Source organism: Crocuta crocuta, unplaced genomic scaffold, assembly GCF_008692635.1.
Source record: "Crocuta crocuta isolate KB4526 unplaced genomic scaffold, BGI_CrCroc_1.0 scaffold6, whole genome shotgun sequence".
Classification (NCBI taxonomy): Eukaryota; Metazoa; Chordata; class Mammalia; order Carnivora; family Hyaenidae; genus Crocuta; species Crocuta crocuta.
Window position 1 is genome coordinate 1,688,604 of NW_027531917.1, and position 17,637 is coordinate 1,706,240.

Below are 17,637 nucleotides of genomic sequence, written 5' to 3' on the forward strand. Positions count from 1 at the left end.
CACACACACACACACACACACATACACACTCTCTCTCTCTCTCTCAAAAAAAAAAATTAAAAAGATATTTGATGAGATAAAGTAACAGTAAAACTGACTGTCTGAACTATCTCTGAAGTGTGCTATTACTATAGGATTCAAACTCTCTTTCCCAAGAAGTCATGCATACTTTTTAGGACATGCATATTGTAGACATCATATACCAATTTAGCCACCTTACATTCAAATATTCCCAAAAGATAAAACAAGAGAGATAGCTACATAAAACTTTCAATTGGTTTTTTTTCTCCCTATTGGAAGTTATGATGACATCTCTCAATTTAGTGCTTTCCTTCATCTTTATAGTTCATCTTTCTGGCCAAAATTATGAAAATATTTTTCTTTAGATTAAATAAAATGTAACAAAATTCACTAGCCTGGTTCAGAGTTAGTGGCAAAGAACACAGACCATGTCCTCAACCTTTAGAAATGCTTTATATGTCTGCCTACTCTATGACTATCTCAATAAATCCAGAATTTTTCTTTGTTCATACATTAGGTAAATCAGCAAGAATGGGTTTACCTGGTTCCAAAGGAATCTGACAGCCTCCTCTTGCACAAATTTTTTAATGCGCTCTTCATCTCTTTCTTTTCTCAATCTACAATAATTCAAAATCCATTACTGACACAAGGAAGGGTGCTTTGACTTGTACCTGTTGGAACAACTAATAAACACTTGTACTGTCAAGACATTGATAATCTAGTAAGAGCCCTTTCCACATTTAGGGTATCTAAACTGAAACTAGATTAAAGTATGACTCAATGTAGAAGCCAAATGGATATAACTGAAACTCAGATGATACTGATTTCACAAAGTATTGCCAATGATGAAAAATAAAATACGCAAAGGCTCTTTATTTGGCCATTATTTCCCAAACAAAGGTACAGGAGACTGAAGCAAGGAGTACTTGCTCAAAGCCTCCAAAACAACTGAGGATTAGGATCACAGCTTGATGGCCCTCTTCTAAGAGATTAGTAGGACTAATCCCATCAAACTTCAGTCCCTGTTTGCCCTGTCCCTAATATATTCCTTGTCCTCATCAACAGAGCTGCCCATCCATCACTTCCACTTATTCATTAAAATATTAATCTGGGCTCACTGCTGCCCTCTCCATAGGCAGGTCTCCAGCTAAGGCTCCCTTAGTTGTCCATTACCTTCCAGAATGTCACCACCATTTTGTTTTACCTCTACCCCAATTTCCCACTTTGTCTAGCCCCTCAAGTCCTTATCCTGTGCTATCTGGGACTCCTGAATTGTAATCAGCAAACTCCCTTATTCTGTGAAATTTTCCTTGGCTGAATCAGACATATTCCTGAGGGCACTGTAGCCCTCTCAAGTGGAAGCTATTTTAGGGCACCTGGCTGGCTCAGTTAGTAGAGCATGCAACTCTTGACTCTTGATCTCAGGGCTGTGAATTCAAACCACATGTTGGGCATGGAGCCTACTTAAAAAAAAAGTGGAAGCTATTTTTTTCATTCATATCTCAGGGTCAGAAGATAGCTTCTCACTGCTGTCAACAATTGTCCTTTGCCTTCCGCCTTGAAGAACTGCCATCCTGCTAAATCTACCCAAACTCTTTTTCACATACAGGCCTCCCATTATCTGCCCCCATTCACTAAAGTCTTAGCACAAATGTCTCTTGGCCCTATTCCTATCATCATTTCTGGAGACCTCAGCACTCACATGGACGCTCTCTCTCATAGTAATCTACCCTACGTCATCCATTCTCAGAGTCTCACTCTAGATCCAGTCATTTCAAAAACAATATCAAGGACCCACACAAACCACTACCTCCTATCCTTCCAGTCCACGTACTCTTGTAACAAAAAAAATTTTTTTAATAATAAAATAATAAAAAAGAAATTTCCTTCACTCCAGATTCTCCTCCAGCAACTACTTCCTCTCTTCTCTTCCTCAAGCATACCCCAAAACAACTGATTCCAAACTGCCTGATTCCACTTCACCATTGAAGCTCCTCTTAGGAAACTTACTGGGCAGGAAAGGGTTAATTCAGCAGGCTTGGGGTCTTCAAACCCTACACATACCAAAGATAAGAATGGCCTTGACTGGCTCTGGGGAGTAACATTCAACCCTTTGGAATATCCTGCTTGATAAGGGTATCTTTGTATATGTGGGGTTTTAGGGCAAACCAGATAGTTTATGCTAACAGTGTGCTTTTAGGTGAATACCTGTTTTGTTCACCTGGGGCCCTCATACAGACACTATAGTCGTCTGCCTTTGGGTAAGGGCCTAAGGTCTAAGTAGTGAAGATTACTCACACAGGCACTCAATGCCTGTATCATTGATGCCCAATAAAAACCTGTATATCAGGGCTTCAGTGAGCCTCCCTGGTTGGCAATACATGCTGTCATACATCCTATGTGCTGTCACACATCATTGCCAGGAGACTCAAGCCCTATCTGTACTACTCCACTGGAAGAAGACAACTAGAAGCTCATGCTTCGTCTCTCTGGGACTCTGTCCCCTACACCTTTTTGCTTTGCTGACTTTGATCAGTACCCTGTCACTGTAATACACCAGAGCTATGAACAGAATAGCTTTCCTGAGTTCTGTGAGTCTGTTTAGCAAATCATCAAACTCAAGAATGGTCCCAAGATCCTCGAGTATAGTCACCAATAACTTCCAGCTTCTATATTAAATGTCTCCTCTGTCTTCCCTACGGCACTTTTTTTCTCTCCTAAAACATTCCCCCATCAAAACTGAGACACACACCCTCCCTATTTTACTACCACACTGGCTGTCCCTTTCCAGTGTCTTCCACTGCCTCCTCCTCTTCCAACTGGTTATATTAATAAATACTGCTAGTGGCAATACTAATACTCAAAATAAATTTATAAACTCCTGATTCTCCAGGGTGGCAGTCAGTAAATCATGTGAGCCCCAGAAGTGAGGAATAATTCCTACCATGGCCCCAGAATTTTAGTCCCTTTTAAATCCTCACTCTTTAATTCTCTGTCACCTACTCGGTTCTATGTAGACTTTCTCAACTTCTCACTTCTATATTTATTCAGCTCCTTTACATTTTCTGTACCTTTCTGAAGTTTATAAACCTCTTTAAGACAAGTAATCATTCAACATTTACTACTATGCTGCATCAATGAACCAACTGCTGAGCTACAGATGGAGACACATTTGGCAGCTTCTGCCCTCAAGATGCTTTCTGTATGTTCTAGGAGATCAGGAAACCAAGAGTGTCAACACGGTAGGAAGTGTCCTGACCACAGCAGCGACAGTTCAGTGTTCTGAATCAACTCTAAGACTCGGTCACTCCCAAACCAACAAAACCGCACCTAAACAAGGACTTTTGACCCACCTCCTTATTTCTTCAGTTAAGCAAACAATGTGCTCCTGCATTCTACGCAGCCGGATTTCATGACGCACATCTTTAGCTTGGGGGTTGTAGTTCCTGGTATAAAAGCCTCGCCAATAGGCCTGAAGTTTGGTAGCCGCTTCATTCAATTTCTGAAGGGCACCTTTATCTTGTCCCAAAGCAACAGATCTCTGGGTTAAAACTCCATGGGGAAGTTTCTCTGAAGCTGACTGAGATATGGTTTCCTCACCATCTGGCCGTGTATGGAAGACACTGTGTCCAACTGAATCAGGAAAAGATGTAAGACTGTGGGTATCATCCTTCAAGACAGCATTGGTTACTGTTGGCTCCAGACAAGGTAATAGCCCACCTTTCTCATTTACTTCTGTACTGACAGCACTTTCCATCATTTGAGCAGAATTTTCACTTGCAGTCCAAAAAGTCTTTTCTTCTGCCTTATTGAAGTCCTGGTTTTCCTGCCCTTTCACAGACTCGTCTGCAGCACCATCATCTTCTAGGCCCAAGTTAATGCCTTGAAGCCTCAGCTCAACTGTGGGTGATACTGGAGAGAGTCCTGATGCAACTGGCATAAAAGTAGACTCTGAAGAGAGAAGACTACAGTTTAACTTGTCCTCATCTGTCTGTATATCTTCCAAGTGCAGGTCATTTCGGGAATATCTCGTAGTGTGTACAGAGGCTGGAAAGTTATTCTTAACAGCATATACTTGATCATCATTACTGTTAGTCCCAACCCAAGAATTGACTTGGATGATGGGTTCTAGAAGAATCAACAAAGTATCGTTGAAATCACTAAACATTTAAAGAGGTATTTTTTTAGTTTTATCTTTGTAATGAAATCTAACCCCTAAAATATAGTAAATAAAATGCTTTCAGTGATTTCCTACAATATGCCTAAAACATCAAACCAAAGACTTTTAAGAAAATGAGTTCTTGCAATAATCATGGGAATAATCAAAGTATCAGGTCAATACAAAAGGTAGCAACTCTGAATGTTTTCTAAAAATTTAAATTAAAGCACAGTGAAAGAAACAATCAGCAAAACTAAAAGGCAACCTACGAATGAAAGAAGATACCTGCAAGTGACATATCCAATAAAGAGTTACTATCCAAAATATATAAAGAACTGATACAACTCCTAAAAAGCAAATAATCCAATTAAAAATGGGCAGCAGAGATGAACAGACATTTCTCCAAGAAGACATTCAGATGGCCAACAGACACATAAAAAGATCACTCATCATTAGGGAAATGCAAATCAAAACTACAATGCGATATCACTTCACACCTGTCAGAATGGCTAACATAGCTACAATCAAAAACACAAAAAAGCAAGCATTGGCAAGGATGTGTAGAAAAAGGAACCTTTGTACAATGTTGGTGGGAATACAAATTGTAGCCACTATGGAGAACAGTATGGATGTTCCTCAAAAAGTTAAAAACAGAACTACACTATGATCCAGTAATCGCACTACTTGGCATTTACCCCCAAAATACAAAAACACTAATTCAAAGCGATACATGTACCCCTATATTTACTACAGCATTATTTACAGTAGTGAAATTATGGAAGCAGCTCAAGTGTGGGCTGATAAATGAATAATATAATGAAATAATATTCAGCCATCATAAGAAACGAAATCTTGCTATTTGCAATGACATGGATGGATCTATGGAGTATTACGCTAAGTGAAATAAGTCAGAGAAAGACAAATACCATATGATTTCATGCATATGTGGAATTTTAGAAATGAAACAAATGAGCAAAGGAAGAAAAGAGAGAGAGAGAGAGACAAACCAAGAAACAAACTCAACTCTTGAGAACAAACTGAAGGTTAAGGTGGGAGGTGAGGAAGAGGATGAGTGAAATAGGTGATGGGGATTGAGAGTATGCTCATCCTGATGAGCACTGAGTAATGTACAGAATTGCTGAATCACTATATTGTACACCTGAAAGTAATATAACACTGTATGTTAACTATCCTGGAATCAAAATTTAAAATTTAAAAAAAAATAATAAAAAGATAATAATACCAATGACAAAAACAGTAAGCAAAATTAACATCTTAAAATATAGTATGACAAAACAATAACAAAACTAACATCTTAAAATATAGTCATTTTATATGCATGTCTGAATATATATATATAAAATATAAAACCTAAATGTTCACTTAACAAACAAAAAATTAGGAGAATATATACGTTTTTGTTTTATGGTACCCAACAGGTCAAACAACTTGGAGAAAAAGGATCAGAGAGCAGTTAATTTCATACCACTTTCCTGGACTATCTGGCCATCTTGAACAGGGCTTGAATGCTCAGGTACAAGGGGTGCTCTTGTTTCAACAGGAGCAAGAGGAGCCAGCTCTTCGCTTTGGCTTTGGTTCATCAACTGTCTCTGGTGAAACCTAAAAATCAATCATATCTGATGTGATTTAATACAAAGCACAAATAGAAAGCTTTTCTGCTTCTTACATAATACTGTCAAAAAAGTAGAACTGTACAAGTTTTCTAGGTAGATATCTTTAATTACTACAAAATCAAAAAGTCTCATCTGAAAGCACTGGACAGAAAAGGTTAAGAAGGGGTGCTTGGGTGGCTCAGTCAGTTAAGCCTCTGACTTCAGTTCAGGTTATGATCTCACGGTTCGTGGGTTCGAGCCCCGCATCAGGCTCTGCTGACAGCTCAGAGCCTGGAGCCTGCTTTGGATTCTGTGTCTCCCTCTCTCTCTGCCCCTCCTCTGCTCGTAGTCCGTCTCTCTCTCTCAAAAACAAACATTAAAAAAATTTTTTAAGGTTAAGAAACATTTTCAAATCACAATCTTATAGAAACCCTCATAGGAACAAACATATACAAACACTCAAAGGCATGACTCTGATAAAAAAAAATATATATATTGCTTCTAGCTTCACTATTTTTTTTTTAGTGTTTATTTTTGAGAGAGAGAGAGCAGGGGAGGGGCAGAGAGAGGGACTCAGAGGATCCAAAGAAGGCTCTGCACTGACGACAGAGCCTGATGCAGGACTCAAAGTAAGGAACTGTGAGATTATGACCTGAGCCCAAGTGGGACGCTTAGCCAACTGAGCCACCCAGGCGCCCCCTAGATCTACTTCTTAGTATTAGTATTTAAACACCCAGATGAGGGGCGCCTGTGTGGCTCATTCTGTTACACATCTGACTCTTCGTTTTAGCTCAGATCATGATCTCACAGTTGACGAGATGGAGCCCCACCTCGGGCTCCACGCCGACAGACAGCGGAGCTGCCCTGGTATCCTCTCTCTCCCTCTCCCTCTGCCCTGCCCACACTCACATGCTCTTTCTCTCTCAAAATACATAAACTTTAAAAAGAATAAAATACAAAAACCTCTATGAAGCACTTACACTAAAAGAATAAACACATATTTTTTAAAATTCCCCTTCTCCCATAGTGCCTGGCTCTCCCCACTCAGGAAATGACTAACAATGCAAGCTGGACTGGACTGCATGGTTTAGTTTCCCAGCAGGACTGTGGCAGTGACAAGGGGCCCAACTACCCAGAAATGTGAGTCACGGTACTTGCCTCTGTACTACTAACCATGCAGGAAAGACTCGGAGGTATTTTCACTTGTGAATTCACCGGCTGCTACAAATAAAGGCGCTTACCTCTGTTTGCTCAGAATCTTCTCTAGTTTGGCGTCCTCCGCAGTCTGAAGACCCAGTGTGGCAGTGAGAGGACAGACTGTAGCCAGATACTGGACAAGCTGGATGTGCTGGCCTGGCCGATAGGCTCTCCCCTTGCCTTGACTATAGAGCCATTCAGCTTTCAAACTGGAATCGGGGGAATACACAGAAGAGAGTAGACAAGATACAATTTGTAGCAATAATCATCTTCCCTCTTCATTAAAGCATCATTGGATGATTTCCATAAAATCCACATAAGTTCTTTAAAAAAAATCTTTCCTTCTGATTTACTCCCTTTACTCTTATAATGTTTTAAACCTTTTTTTCTTGCTTAGAAGCCCTTCCACAAAGTTGTACTCAGGGTTCCAAAAATCTTTAAATTATTTTCAAAGAAGTAATGAGTATTTACTCCATTTGCTGTCAAACTAAAGTGCCTAAATATATCAATTACATTTAAATTGATTAGTTCAGGGGCGCCTGGGTGGCTTAGGGTTAAGCGTCCNCATTTAAAAAAAAATAAAAAATAAATTGATTAGTTCATACTGACAGTTTAAAAAACAAAAAACTAATAGGGGCGCCAGGTGGCTCAGTCGGTTAAGCATCTGATTTCGGCTCAGGTCATGATCTCACAGTTCATGAGTCTGAGCCCTGCGTCGGGCTCTGTGCTGACAGCTCAGAGCTTGGAGCCCACTTCAGACTCTGTGTTTCCCTCTCTCTCTGCCCCTCCCCTGCTCACAGTCTGTCTGTCTCTCTCTCCAAAATAAATAAACATTAAAAAAAAAATTTTAAATCTAACCCTCAACTTGAAGTTGAGGCTGGATTATTTTGATGCACTTTCTCTATTTTTATAGAACTAACTCAGCATTGCAAATAGTTTGAAAATCACTTTCAATCTACAATCATTGACTTGGACCTCCACATCATACAAACTGTACAGTCCAAAACCATCAAGACACCCAAGTTCTACTATAGACTGAAAAGAAATTGGTTGTTCGTTAATGGTTAAATCTGGTAAGAGAGCCATGGTGCAAATAAAATGACATTAGTTTTCTGTGATTTGCCAGTATCATAAGAAAAGAAAAACTGTTTTTTTTGTTTTTCTAGGAGAGAGAGAGAGAGAGAGAGACAGCGTGAGCAGGGGAGGGTCAGAGAGAGAGGGAGACACAGACTCTGAAATAGGCTCCAGGCTCTGAGCTGGCAGTCAGCACAGAGCCCGACGCGGGGCTCGAACCCACGAACCGCGAGATCATGACCTAAGCGAAAGTCGGACGCTTAACCGACTAAGCCACCCAGGCGCCCCAGAAAAACTGTTTTCTAACAATGAGCTATGAGGTATGCCAAGCTGATGAACTGAAGTTATAAAATCCCAATCTTAATCTAAAGATAAAAATTTTATTCTACCTGATAAAAATAATTCAGAGTATTTCTTCTACGGATTCATTCCTGTGTACTAAATACCAATCTATCAAAATGTTCTTGAAATCTGCTCTAAATTTCCATAAGTTCTCCTGCCAAGCAAATGGCTTGTTGAAAAGCTGTCCCCAAAAAAGTTCCGTAGTACAAGACAATCACCAACTTTAATCTTAGCCAGCAAGCAACAGTTCTAGGTCACAGATGTTTTGTAATTGGGAAAGAAAGAGAAGCAAAAGAAATAGGAGAAACAAGGCTTCCACATGGATATTCTCCATTTTGAAGTGTGTGAGAAAAACCACAAACTGTGGACCATCAACTACTGTAACATCTGTTTCTCTGCCTTTGCTTCACATTCATCAGTAAGTATAGCATTACATAGGTTTATTAATCCATAAAACATTCTCCTAAGTAAAATAATCTCCTTGCCAATTAAAACACCATTACCAATTTAAAGTAAAACAAAATTAAAATTCATTCATCTTAACCTATTAATTTCAAATCATTGTAATATGATTCTTCTCTTGAAACTGAAGGAACAATTTACATAATATAAGTAACAACTATTAAGAGAACTTAAAATAATCTGTTCTTTCTCATTAAAAATTTTAAAAAGGAGTATTACAAGGGGGGACACCTGGGTGGCTCAGTCAGTTAAGCATCCGACTCCAGCCCAGTCATGATCTCGCAGTTTGTGAATTTGAGCCCCATGTTGGGTTCTGCGCTGACAGCTCAGAGCCTGGATCTTGCTTTGGATTCTGTGTTTCTGTCTCTCTCTGCCCCTCCCCCATTCATGCTCTGTCTCCCTCTCTCAAAAATAAACATTAACAGAAAGTTTTTGTTTTTGTTTTTTAAATATTCCAACAAGGGGGATCTGGGTGGCTCAGTTGGTTAAGTGTCTGACTCTTGATTTCAGCTCGGGTCATGATCTCACAGTTGGTGGGATCGGTCCCCATGATGAGCTCTGCACTGACACTGTGAAACGTGCTTGGGATTATCTCTCTTCTTCTCTCTGCCCCTCCCCTGCTCTCTCTCTCTCAAAATAAATAAACAGTTTAAAAAAATAATAACATCATCCAACAAGTGAGCAATATATGAAACAAGACTGGCAAAGTTGGTAATTGCTGAAGTGGCATGGTGGGTATTTAGGTGTTCATTATGGTATTCTCTCTACTCCAAAGTTCTGCTCCCTAAGTTCTGATCTCCAACTAAACAACAGAGGTGTTGCTTGCGACTAGGTCCCGTAAATAGTAAAATAGAGATGGGAACAAATTCAGAAAGGACTCCAAATACTCAGTTGCTACACAGAGGTGCTGGTCTTTCCAAAAGTGTGCAGCCACTTCTATGATGTAGTCAGTCAAAGCATCATAGGAGTGGCTGAAGGCTCAAATTACTCTTTCCAGGTAATTCATTCAAGATATGCCTACCTGAAGTCATCCAAGAACCTAGGATACTTTTCATAGTATAGAAAATTTTTAATCTGAATGTTCCTCACAAATAATAGGCTAGGTACTGGAAATTCCTTCCTGTCCTTCGGGGAAGTCCCGAAGGTTGACCAAGAAAATGTTTTGAGCACTGCTCAGGCTACTCGTATAACACGTCTCCCTTACAATAACTCCTCCCTCCTAAACAAGACTTCCAGAGTTGTTTCGGGTTTTTTTTTTTAAGTTTATTTTGAGAGAGTAGGAGACAGTGGAGTGGGGGAGGGGCAGAGAGAGAACAGGAACAACAGAATCCCAAGCAAGGTCTGAAGCGTCAGCACAAAGCCCAATGTGGGGCTCGATCTCATGAACCTCAAGATCATGACCTGAACCTAAACCAAGAGTTGGGGGGCACCTGGGTGGCTCAGTCAGTTAAGTGTCCGACTTCAGCTCAGGTCATGATCTCATGGGTCAAGCCTCGTGTAGGGCTCTGAGATGAATGCACACGCCTCCTACGCCTACTACCAGTTCCAAATGGAAACTCGGCATGAGTTTTCCCACAGAATGGTAGCTGGGTCCTATTATTAATACTGCCCTTACATATGGGATGGATTAGAAGCTTTTGTGAGACTGACCTGACCCTACATAGCATCCATAACATGATACACCAGGGGTGCCTGGATGCCTCAGTCAGTTGAGCACNAACCAACACAAGACCTTTTAGAAATCAAATTGTTGTAAGTTGGGCATTAGGTTAAACTCACTAGCCCCAGCCTCTGGGGCTGATATTTATTTCTTATCCCTTTTTAGAAAGGATAGAAAATCCTAAATGACCAACATATGGTTTGTTATATTATTGTATTAATGATCTTAACTTCTAAATGCACATTTTAAGAAATATTTCATTTATTAATCTGTAGCAAGCTAGAAATGGTCTTTGCACTAACTTCCATGATTAATGTGATATTAAAGAGATCATGTTAACCTTTCCTTCTGAGAAATCACGTATCCATCGAGGACTCTGAGATTTAAGCACCAGCTGACGATGTATGGCCGATAGTCAAACCCTGGAATGGACGGTGTTGCCATCACACAAGGATTGTTCATGATTGACAACTGTTCCAATTCAGTTAAGGATGCCAAAAAAGAGATCTGGAACAAAGGATATGTTTGTTGAATGAAATGGACTATTCAGTATCAAGCACAGGGCTTCCATTGTTGATTACACATCTTCGGCAGTTTGAGAATGTAACAATTTCCCTCTTGTTCTGAAAAGCAACAATTACCACTCTTATATTATCCAATGACTTCCAAAATTCCATCAGTATGACCATCTGTCCTTGCCACACAAAATCCCTTACAAAGTATCTGCAATGTTTCTTAAGAGAGAAGAGCCTATCTTGAAAACATAATAGCCAGAAAAAGGTGCACAGTGTCCTTTATTAACCCCGTTAGCGTAGATATACCTCTACCACAAATCCTTTCCAAATAGAACAACAGGTGCAACGTTTCGAATGAAATTTAGTGTTAATGACTCACTGACATTCAGAAAAAGTAGAAAGAGAAATAGATCATCTTGAGTCAAGTGTTTCGTCCTGATGGCAGTGTCTTCCAAGATGCTCACAGTTTACATGTGAGCTCAGAAGTTTGTCCTGCATCTCTTCTGTATTTTGTAGCTTCCTGGATCCCACAAAATACCCTCAATTTTTACCTCATTTAAGTCGCGGATTTCATTTTCTGCCAAGGAAAGTATAGCAAGACTTCTGGGTAGATAAGCTGGTGCCATTCTAAGAGAAGTGATGATGTTTCCATGTAAAAGCAGGGTCTTGAAAGTAAAAACAGGATGAATTATAAATGAAAAGATTACAAATGTATCTATTTTGACATAACCAAAATGGTGAGTATGAAAATAAAGGGATCTATTTCATTATACCTTTCATCACTTACAAAGCAAAGATTAATAATGCTACAAGGGTCCTAGGTGGTCTTCTAATCCAACTCTCTCTTTTCATGCCCACATTCTGAGCTCAAGAACGTTTAAAGATATCTCCAAGAACACACACTTGGTATAATAACTAGCATCTTTTGAGATTACGTTATTAAAACCTGTGCAATTTCCAACATATTGTTCATTTCCTTTTAAAACATCAAAATAGGGGCACCAGGCTGGCTCAGTTGGTACAGCATGCGACTCTTGATCTCATGGGTTGTGAGTTCAACCCCACAATGGATAGAAACATTACTTAAAAATAAAAATTTTAATACAAAAATCAAAAGAAAGGGAGACAAAAGTAAAAGATAACATTAAAAGAATCACATATATAGGCGCCTGGGTGGCTCAGTCAGTTGAGTGTCTGACTCTTGAACTTGGCTCAGGTCATGATCTCATGGTTTGTGAGATTCAGTCCCATGTCGAGCACTGCACTGAGGGCTTGGGATTTGCTCTCTCTGTCCCTCCCCTGCTCTCACTCTCTCTCTCTCAAAATAAATAAATGAATTTTTAAAAAATACATAAAGCAAATTTTCCAAAAAAGAGAGAGAGGTAACCCACAACCCATAATTTACAACTGTATTCTCTTGAAAATAAAAGCTTAAGAAAGGTAGAACATGCCAATTGCAGATAAAGCTGATTCATATGAAGTCAGCAACAATGAAGAATAACTAAAGGCCTTGAATACCCAGGATCCTGATAATCATTCCATGGGAAAAAAATCCTTAGTTCATTTGAATTCTCTTAGTATATGGACATACCAGATTATTCAGAGTAATTGCTGCTAAAAATGATTTATGCTTAAGACATGGGGAAAGGTGAGTTAATAACACTGCATCTGAGGCTTAACAAATTCACCTAATGCTAGTAATATCCAATGATGCAAAAAACATGGAAAAAGTCTACATGTTTTCGAAGCTTTAATTACAATTGTTACTTATTTGCATGATTCATTCCTCTCCATAAAAAGTGCTATATACTAGAGGTGAATTCTTTAAGGTAAGTTACTTTTGATAATTTCGTAATAACTATTACTTAAAAAACAGCAATCCCAAGTGTCAAAAAACCAGACTCAAGTTCAGGAATAATTACTGTCAACCTGCTCAACATGTTACATATTACATAGCTAAAGCTGCTAGTATGGGCTGATTAGGCATGAAGGGGACTTCATTATGTTCAAAGGATGGCAAATAAGAATTAACCTTAACTACAATGACCAGTTTTAATTAAAATAAATCAATTATAGAAACTAACAACAGAGTATTTCATACTCAATTTCTGCTACTCTAATAGAATTTTTATCATAAGGTACACAATCTGTTCTTCATACAGGGTAGGATGATTTTAGGCCAATCATATCACTTTCTTTTAGTACATTAGTATGAAATTTCAGAAATGACACAGTCAGAAAACAGACTTACCTTCAGTAATACCAACTTCGATAGATCACCTATTTGGGGTATGTTATTGTCTGATAAATCAAGGTGCTGTAGAGCTGTGCAGCTACTGACTTGTTCCATGGCCTAGCACAAGAAAAGCATCAGAGTAGTTCATGTGCACAAAATAAAAAAGTGGAATTCTTCCCTAGTTTCTCATAGCTGAGTCTCTTGCCTCCTCTGCTTACTACTGGAAGCAGAGGAGCAGAGCTTATCAAGAGAAAGAGGAGGCAGTAACAACAGAGTTTGGTAAATTCTTACGTAGCTAGCTTCCACCTTCATTATCCCTCTGAGAGTAGGATCACTTCATCCAAGATATTTACAGCTTGAAAAAACCTTAGTGGTAACACATGACAGTTGGTATAGTACAGAGTTTACAAGTAAAGAGGGAAGCCAAGCTGAATGGACTCAAATCTTGGCTCTGTAACTTCCTGGCTATGTGACCTTAAGCAAGTTATTTTACCTCTCTGGACCTCAGTTTCTCAGTTATGTAATGGACATAATGACTACAACTACTTCATAGGCTGTCATGACACTGAATGAGTTAAGACAGTTTAGGTGCTTAGAATAGCATGTAGCATAAATTAACTAATCAATAAGTCAGCTATTAATATCATTTAATTGAGTCTCCTCATCTAACATATCAAAAAATAAGACACAGAGATATTAACTTACCCAAAATTGCAGAGCTACTGAGTGGCAAAAGCAGTACTAGAATCCAGATGTCTTGACTTTTTTTTTTTTTAATATAATTTATTGTCAAGTTGGCTAACATACAGTGTATACAGTGAGCTCTTGGTTTTGGGGGTAAATTCCCGTGATTCATAGCTTACATACAACATCCTCTCTTGATATATAAAATTATATATTATAAAATTCTGTGTTCTCCACTATACTATTAAACATTTACATAAAGCTTAATTCAGCTTGATACAGTCTCCCTCCTAACATTCCATTCTACTGTTTGATCTACTCTTCTAAGCATAATATAGATTCTTTATCCACATTTAAAACACTATATACTGCTGCATTATGTGCTTCAAAATAAGTTACTATTTCAGTTTATGTTAACTGAAATTATCCCTGGGAAGTGGGAGTAGGTACTTTCACTTTTTACTCTATTTATTTCTATATTCACTATTATAGTGAATACTTTTGTAAATTAAAAAGATAAACAATTCACCTTGAGATTATTTCCTGCCAAATTCAGCCATTCCAAATGTACTAGATCCTTTAACCCTTCAACATAGCCAATGCTATTATGAGGCAAATTTAACACCCTGAGTTGGGTCAGTTTGGCCACACCCATCATGCGCACCAGCCGATTATTAGCCACTGACAGCTGTGGAAAGGAAACATTTCATCATTACTTTTAGAAATAAAAAATGCATATTATTTTCACATGACAATGGTTTAAAAATATGTTTACATGCCCAAATATGCCCAAATATACAAACCCGATTTGACCTTTTCACATATATTGTCGTAATACTTTATAGTACTTGTTGTAAGTTGTTCCTAAGCAATGGAAAATATACATAAAGCTGAGCAATCAGATCCTCTCCAACTATTCAAGAGAAAACATTTTTTTTTTTTTTTAAATTTTTATTTCTGGGGAAGAGATAGAAAGCGTGAGCAGGGGAGGGCCATAGAGAGAGAGGGAGATACAGACTCTGAAATAGGCTCCAGGCTCTGAGCTGGCAGTCAGCACAGAGCCCGACGCGGGGCTTGAACCCACGAGCTGCGAGATCATGACCCAAGCGAAAGTCAGATGCTTAACCGACTAAGCCACCCAGGCGCCCCAAGAGAAAACATTTTTAACAGAGCAACTACTTGAGAATGTCAGCTTCACAAGAATGAGGTCCTTACAATGTCTGTAAATATCTAGAGCAATACCAGATATATAATAGGAGACCAATAGACATTAATTTAAAGAATGAACTCTTTACCTCCATAATTATATAAAAGGTTATCTTAACAACAATGCTCTGCCAACGTAAAATAATTCCTTTTTTAACAATGCTGATTTTTCTAGTTTAGTGCAGCACATAAGTGTTTATCCTCAAGGAAAACTGTCATGTAAAAATTTAGGTAACATTTATTGCTTTCCAGGCCTGCAGAGTTGCTTTCTGTTAGGTTATTTTATTGTTTTGTATAATAAAAAACTAGTTATATATAACTATTTCCCCAGATAATACCTACCTGTATTAATCGTCTGCATTTCTCAAGATTTTCCAATTTAATAATCTGATTTTTATCCAGGATCAAAGTATGAATATCAGCTTCACAGGGTAAGTTAGGACTTAATTTCTGTAGCCCCTGTCCTGACCAGTTGACCACTGATCCTTGAAAATGGAAGAGAAATTGTTAGAACACACAAATACAAAAGCTGAGCATAGGGATGGAATTATATTCATAAAATCTCTATATTTAGGGTTAGAAAACACCAGAGCATAATATCAAGATTTAAAAACTAAAGCAATCGAGTTCTAAAAGACCACAAATTGAAACTGTTCACTTTCTCTCAGAAATGTCAAATTACACCTAAAAATCTGTGATATTCTACTCAAGTTTTTATATGTAATACTTTGGAATGCTTCACATTTAAATACGAACTATTACTTCCATATTTCGTGGCTAAGTAATGATTGTATTTTTTAAATGGAACTAATCTTTTGATACAGATCAACCTGCTTACAACCTAATTACCAGTATATCCTAAAGTGGATTATTTTTAAAATCATAGTCCAGTTAATTTATCTATGAATTGAGAATACACTTAATTAATTGAGATGGGGAATGAAAAAAGAAACGATATAAACAAAACTAGCCCCATTCCTGGCACACAGCACCCAATAAAGTCATTTAGTTTCTCAGACGTTTCAAATCCTATTTCGCTCGGTTAACCATTGCGTTATCCTGGGCAGGTTATTGATCTCTTCGGAGCTCACTTTTCCACTCTGTAACATGGGGATGATAATAATACTTGCCTTACAATGTTGGTTCTACAGAGAAAATGAGATACTATAAAAAAAAAAAGCACTCGGAACATCATCTGGCTCATATAAAAAGCGCTCTTTAAATGTTTACTGCTATTATTGTAGTTCCCGTGGTGGGTTGGGCTGGGAAGGTGGAGTTTAAGAAAAGCAGATACCAAAAAGGGGTGGGGCCATAGAAACTGCCAATTTCAAATTTATACCCAGATTAAGATTACTATGGGTAATAATTATGCGAGATTGCTCTCTTGAAAGGTTTCAACGTTTTTACATTGTCTAATGGATTCTAGCATTTGGGAGACGGGGGGTGGGGGGTCACGGGATTCTCTGAGAATTTGGGGAAAGCCGTGTACTGTCCAATGAAAATGTAGTCTTTCCAGGGGGTCGACAGACCTCTTGAAGCCATCGATTGCCCAGAAGTTATGGCCCCCAGATCATGACCCCCCAGATCTAAGCTTTGGAGAGGACTCGACCAGCCCCTGATCCAGTAGGCTGCTGCGGAGCCTAGGAGCTGTAACCAAAACAAAGGAGCTCGCCTCATGCCCTGCTTCTCCAGGTCACAGAAGCATCCACACCCTTCGCCTGGCTGGATGGCCACCAATCCCGATCCCAGGACCTGGTCTGCAGAACAAGAGGTGTAGAACTGTGGCCTCTAGGTCACCCTAGATTTTATTACAGCCACTGAACACTTCCAAAAAAGGGTTTAATGTCGGTCTGGGGAGCCGTGTTTGAAAGAGGTTTCCTGAACGTGCTAGGAAGCGAGGGGAAAGGGAGACAGGCAAAGTGACAGGCAAAGCTAAAGACGGAGATCCGCCAATTTTCACTTGGACATCCAAAATTCGAAGTTAACATCCAAGAAAGGTCACCGCAGTCCGAAACCGACCACCCAGGAAGCGTCAGAAGCGCGGGAGCCTGGGCGCCCGGCCACGCGAAGGACCCTGGGGATGTAGTCCCCAACTCGGCCCTTTCCTCAAAGCCGCAGAACTAGGCAACACTTGGGAACTACAACTCCCAGAAGGCAGCGCGGCTCCGCGACGCCCACGGCTCCGCATCAAAAGAACTGGTACAGAATTGCACCCCTAAACCCAGGCTTCTTCTCTGCACCAGATAACTAATTTAGTTCCGTGGAATAAAGCTTGGGACCCAAGGGTGGGGATCGCCTTACCATCTCCAGGAGGCAACGCCGCATCGACGCGCGCCACCGCCATACTTCCCACTTGCTAATTATACCAAGCAACCGTCCTCCAGCGTCTCGGTGAAGCCTGTAATCAGGGGCAGCAGCCGGAAACTACAGCTCCCAGGATGCACGGCAACCTGACGGCCCAATTGGCT

General features: G+C 39.4%; 1 protein-coding gene across 1 annotated transcript in view; it reads right to left on the minus strand.

The window, feature by feature from the left end:
• The window catches only part of CEP97 (centrosomal protein 97), a 24,209-nt gene extending 6,572 nt beyond the window's left edge, over nt 1-17,637 (minus strand). The window contains exons 1-10 of the mRNA XM_077774890.1: nt 17,471-17,637; nt 15,512-15,654; nt 14,493-14,651; nt 13,295-13,396; nt 11,595-11,708; nt 10,869-11,035; nt 7,035-7,199; nt 5,667-5,800; nt 3,375-4,149; nt 563-638 (exon numbers count right to left, since the gene is read on the minus strand). Coding sequence (XP_077631016.1) covers nt 563-638; nt 3,375-4,149; nt 5,667-5,800; nt 7,035-7,199; nt 10,869-11,035; nt 11,595-11,708; nt 13,295-13,396; nt 14,493-14,651; nt 15,512-15,654; nt 17,471-17,513 — 1,878 coding nt within the window. The 5' untranslated portion in view covers nt 17,514-17,637. The remainder of the gene's footprint in view (nt 1-562; nt 639-3,374; nt 4,150-5,666; nt 5,801-7,034; nt 7,200-10,868; nt 11,036-11,594; nt 11,709-13,294; nt 13,397-14,492; nt 14,652-15,511; nt 15,655-17,470) is intronic.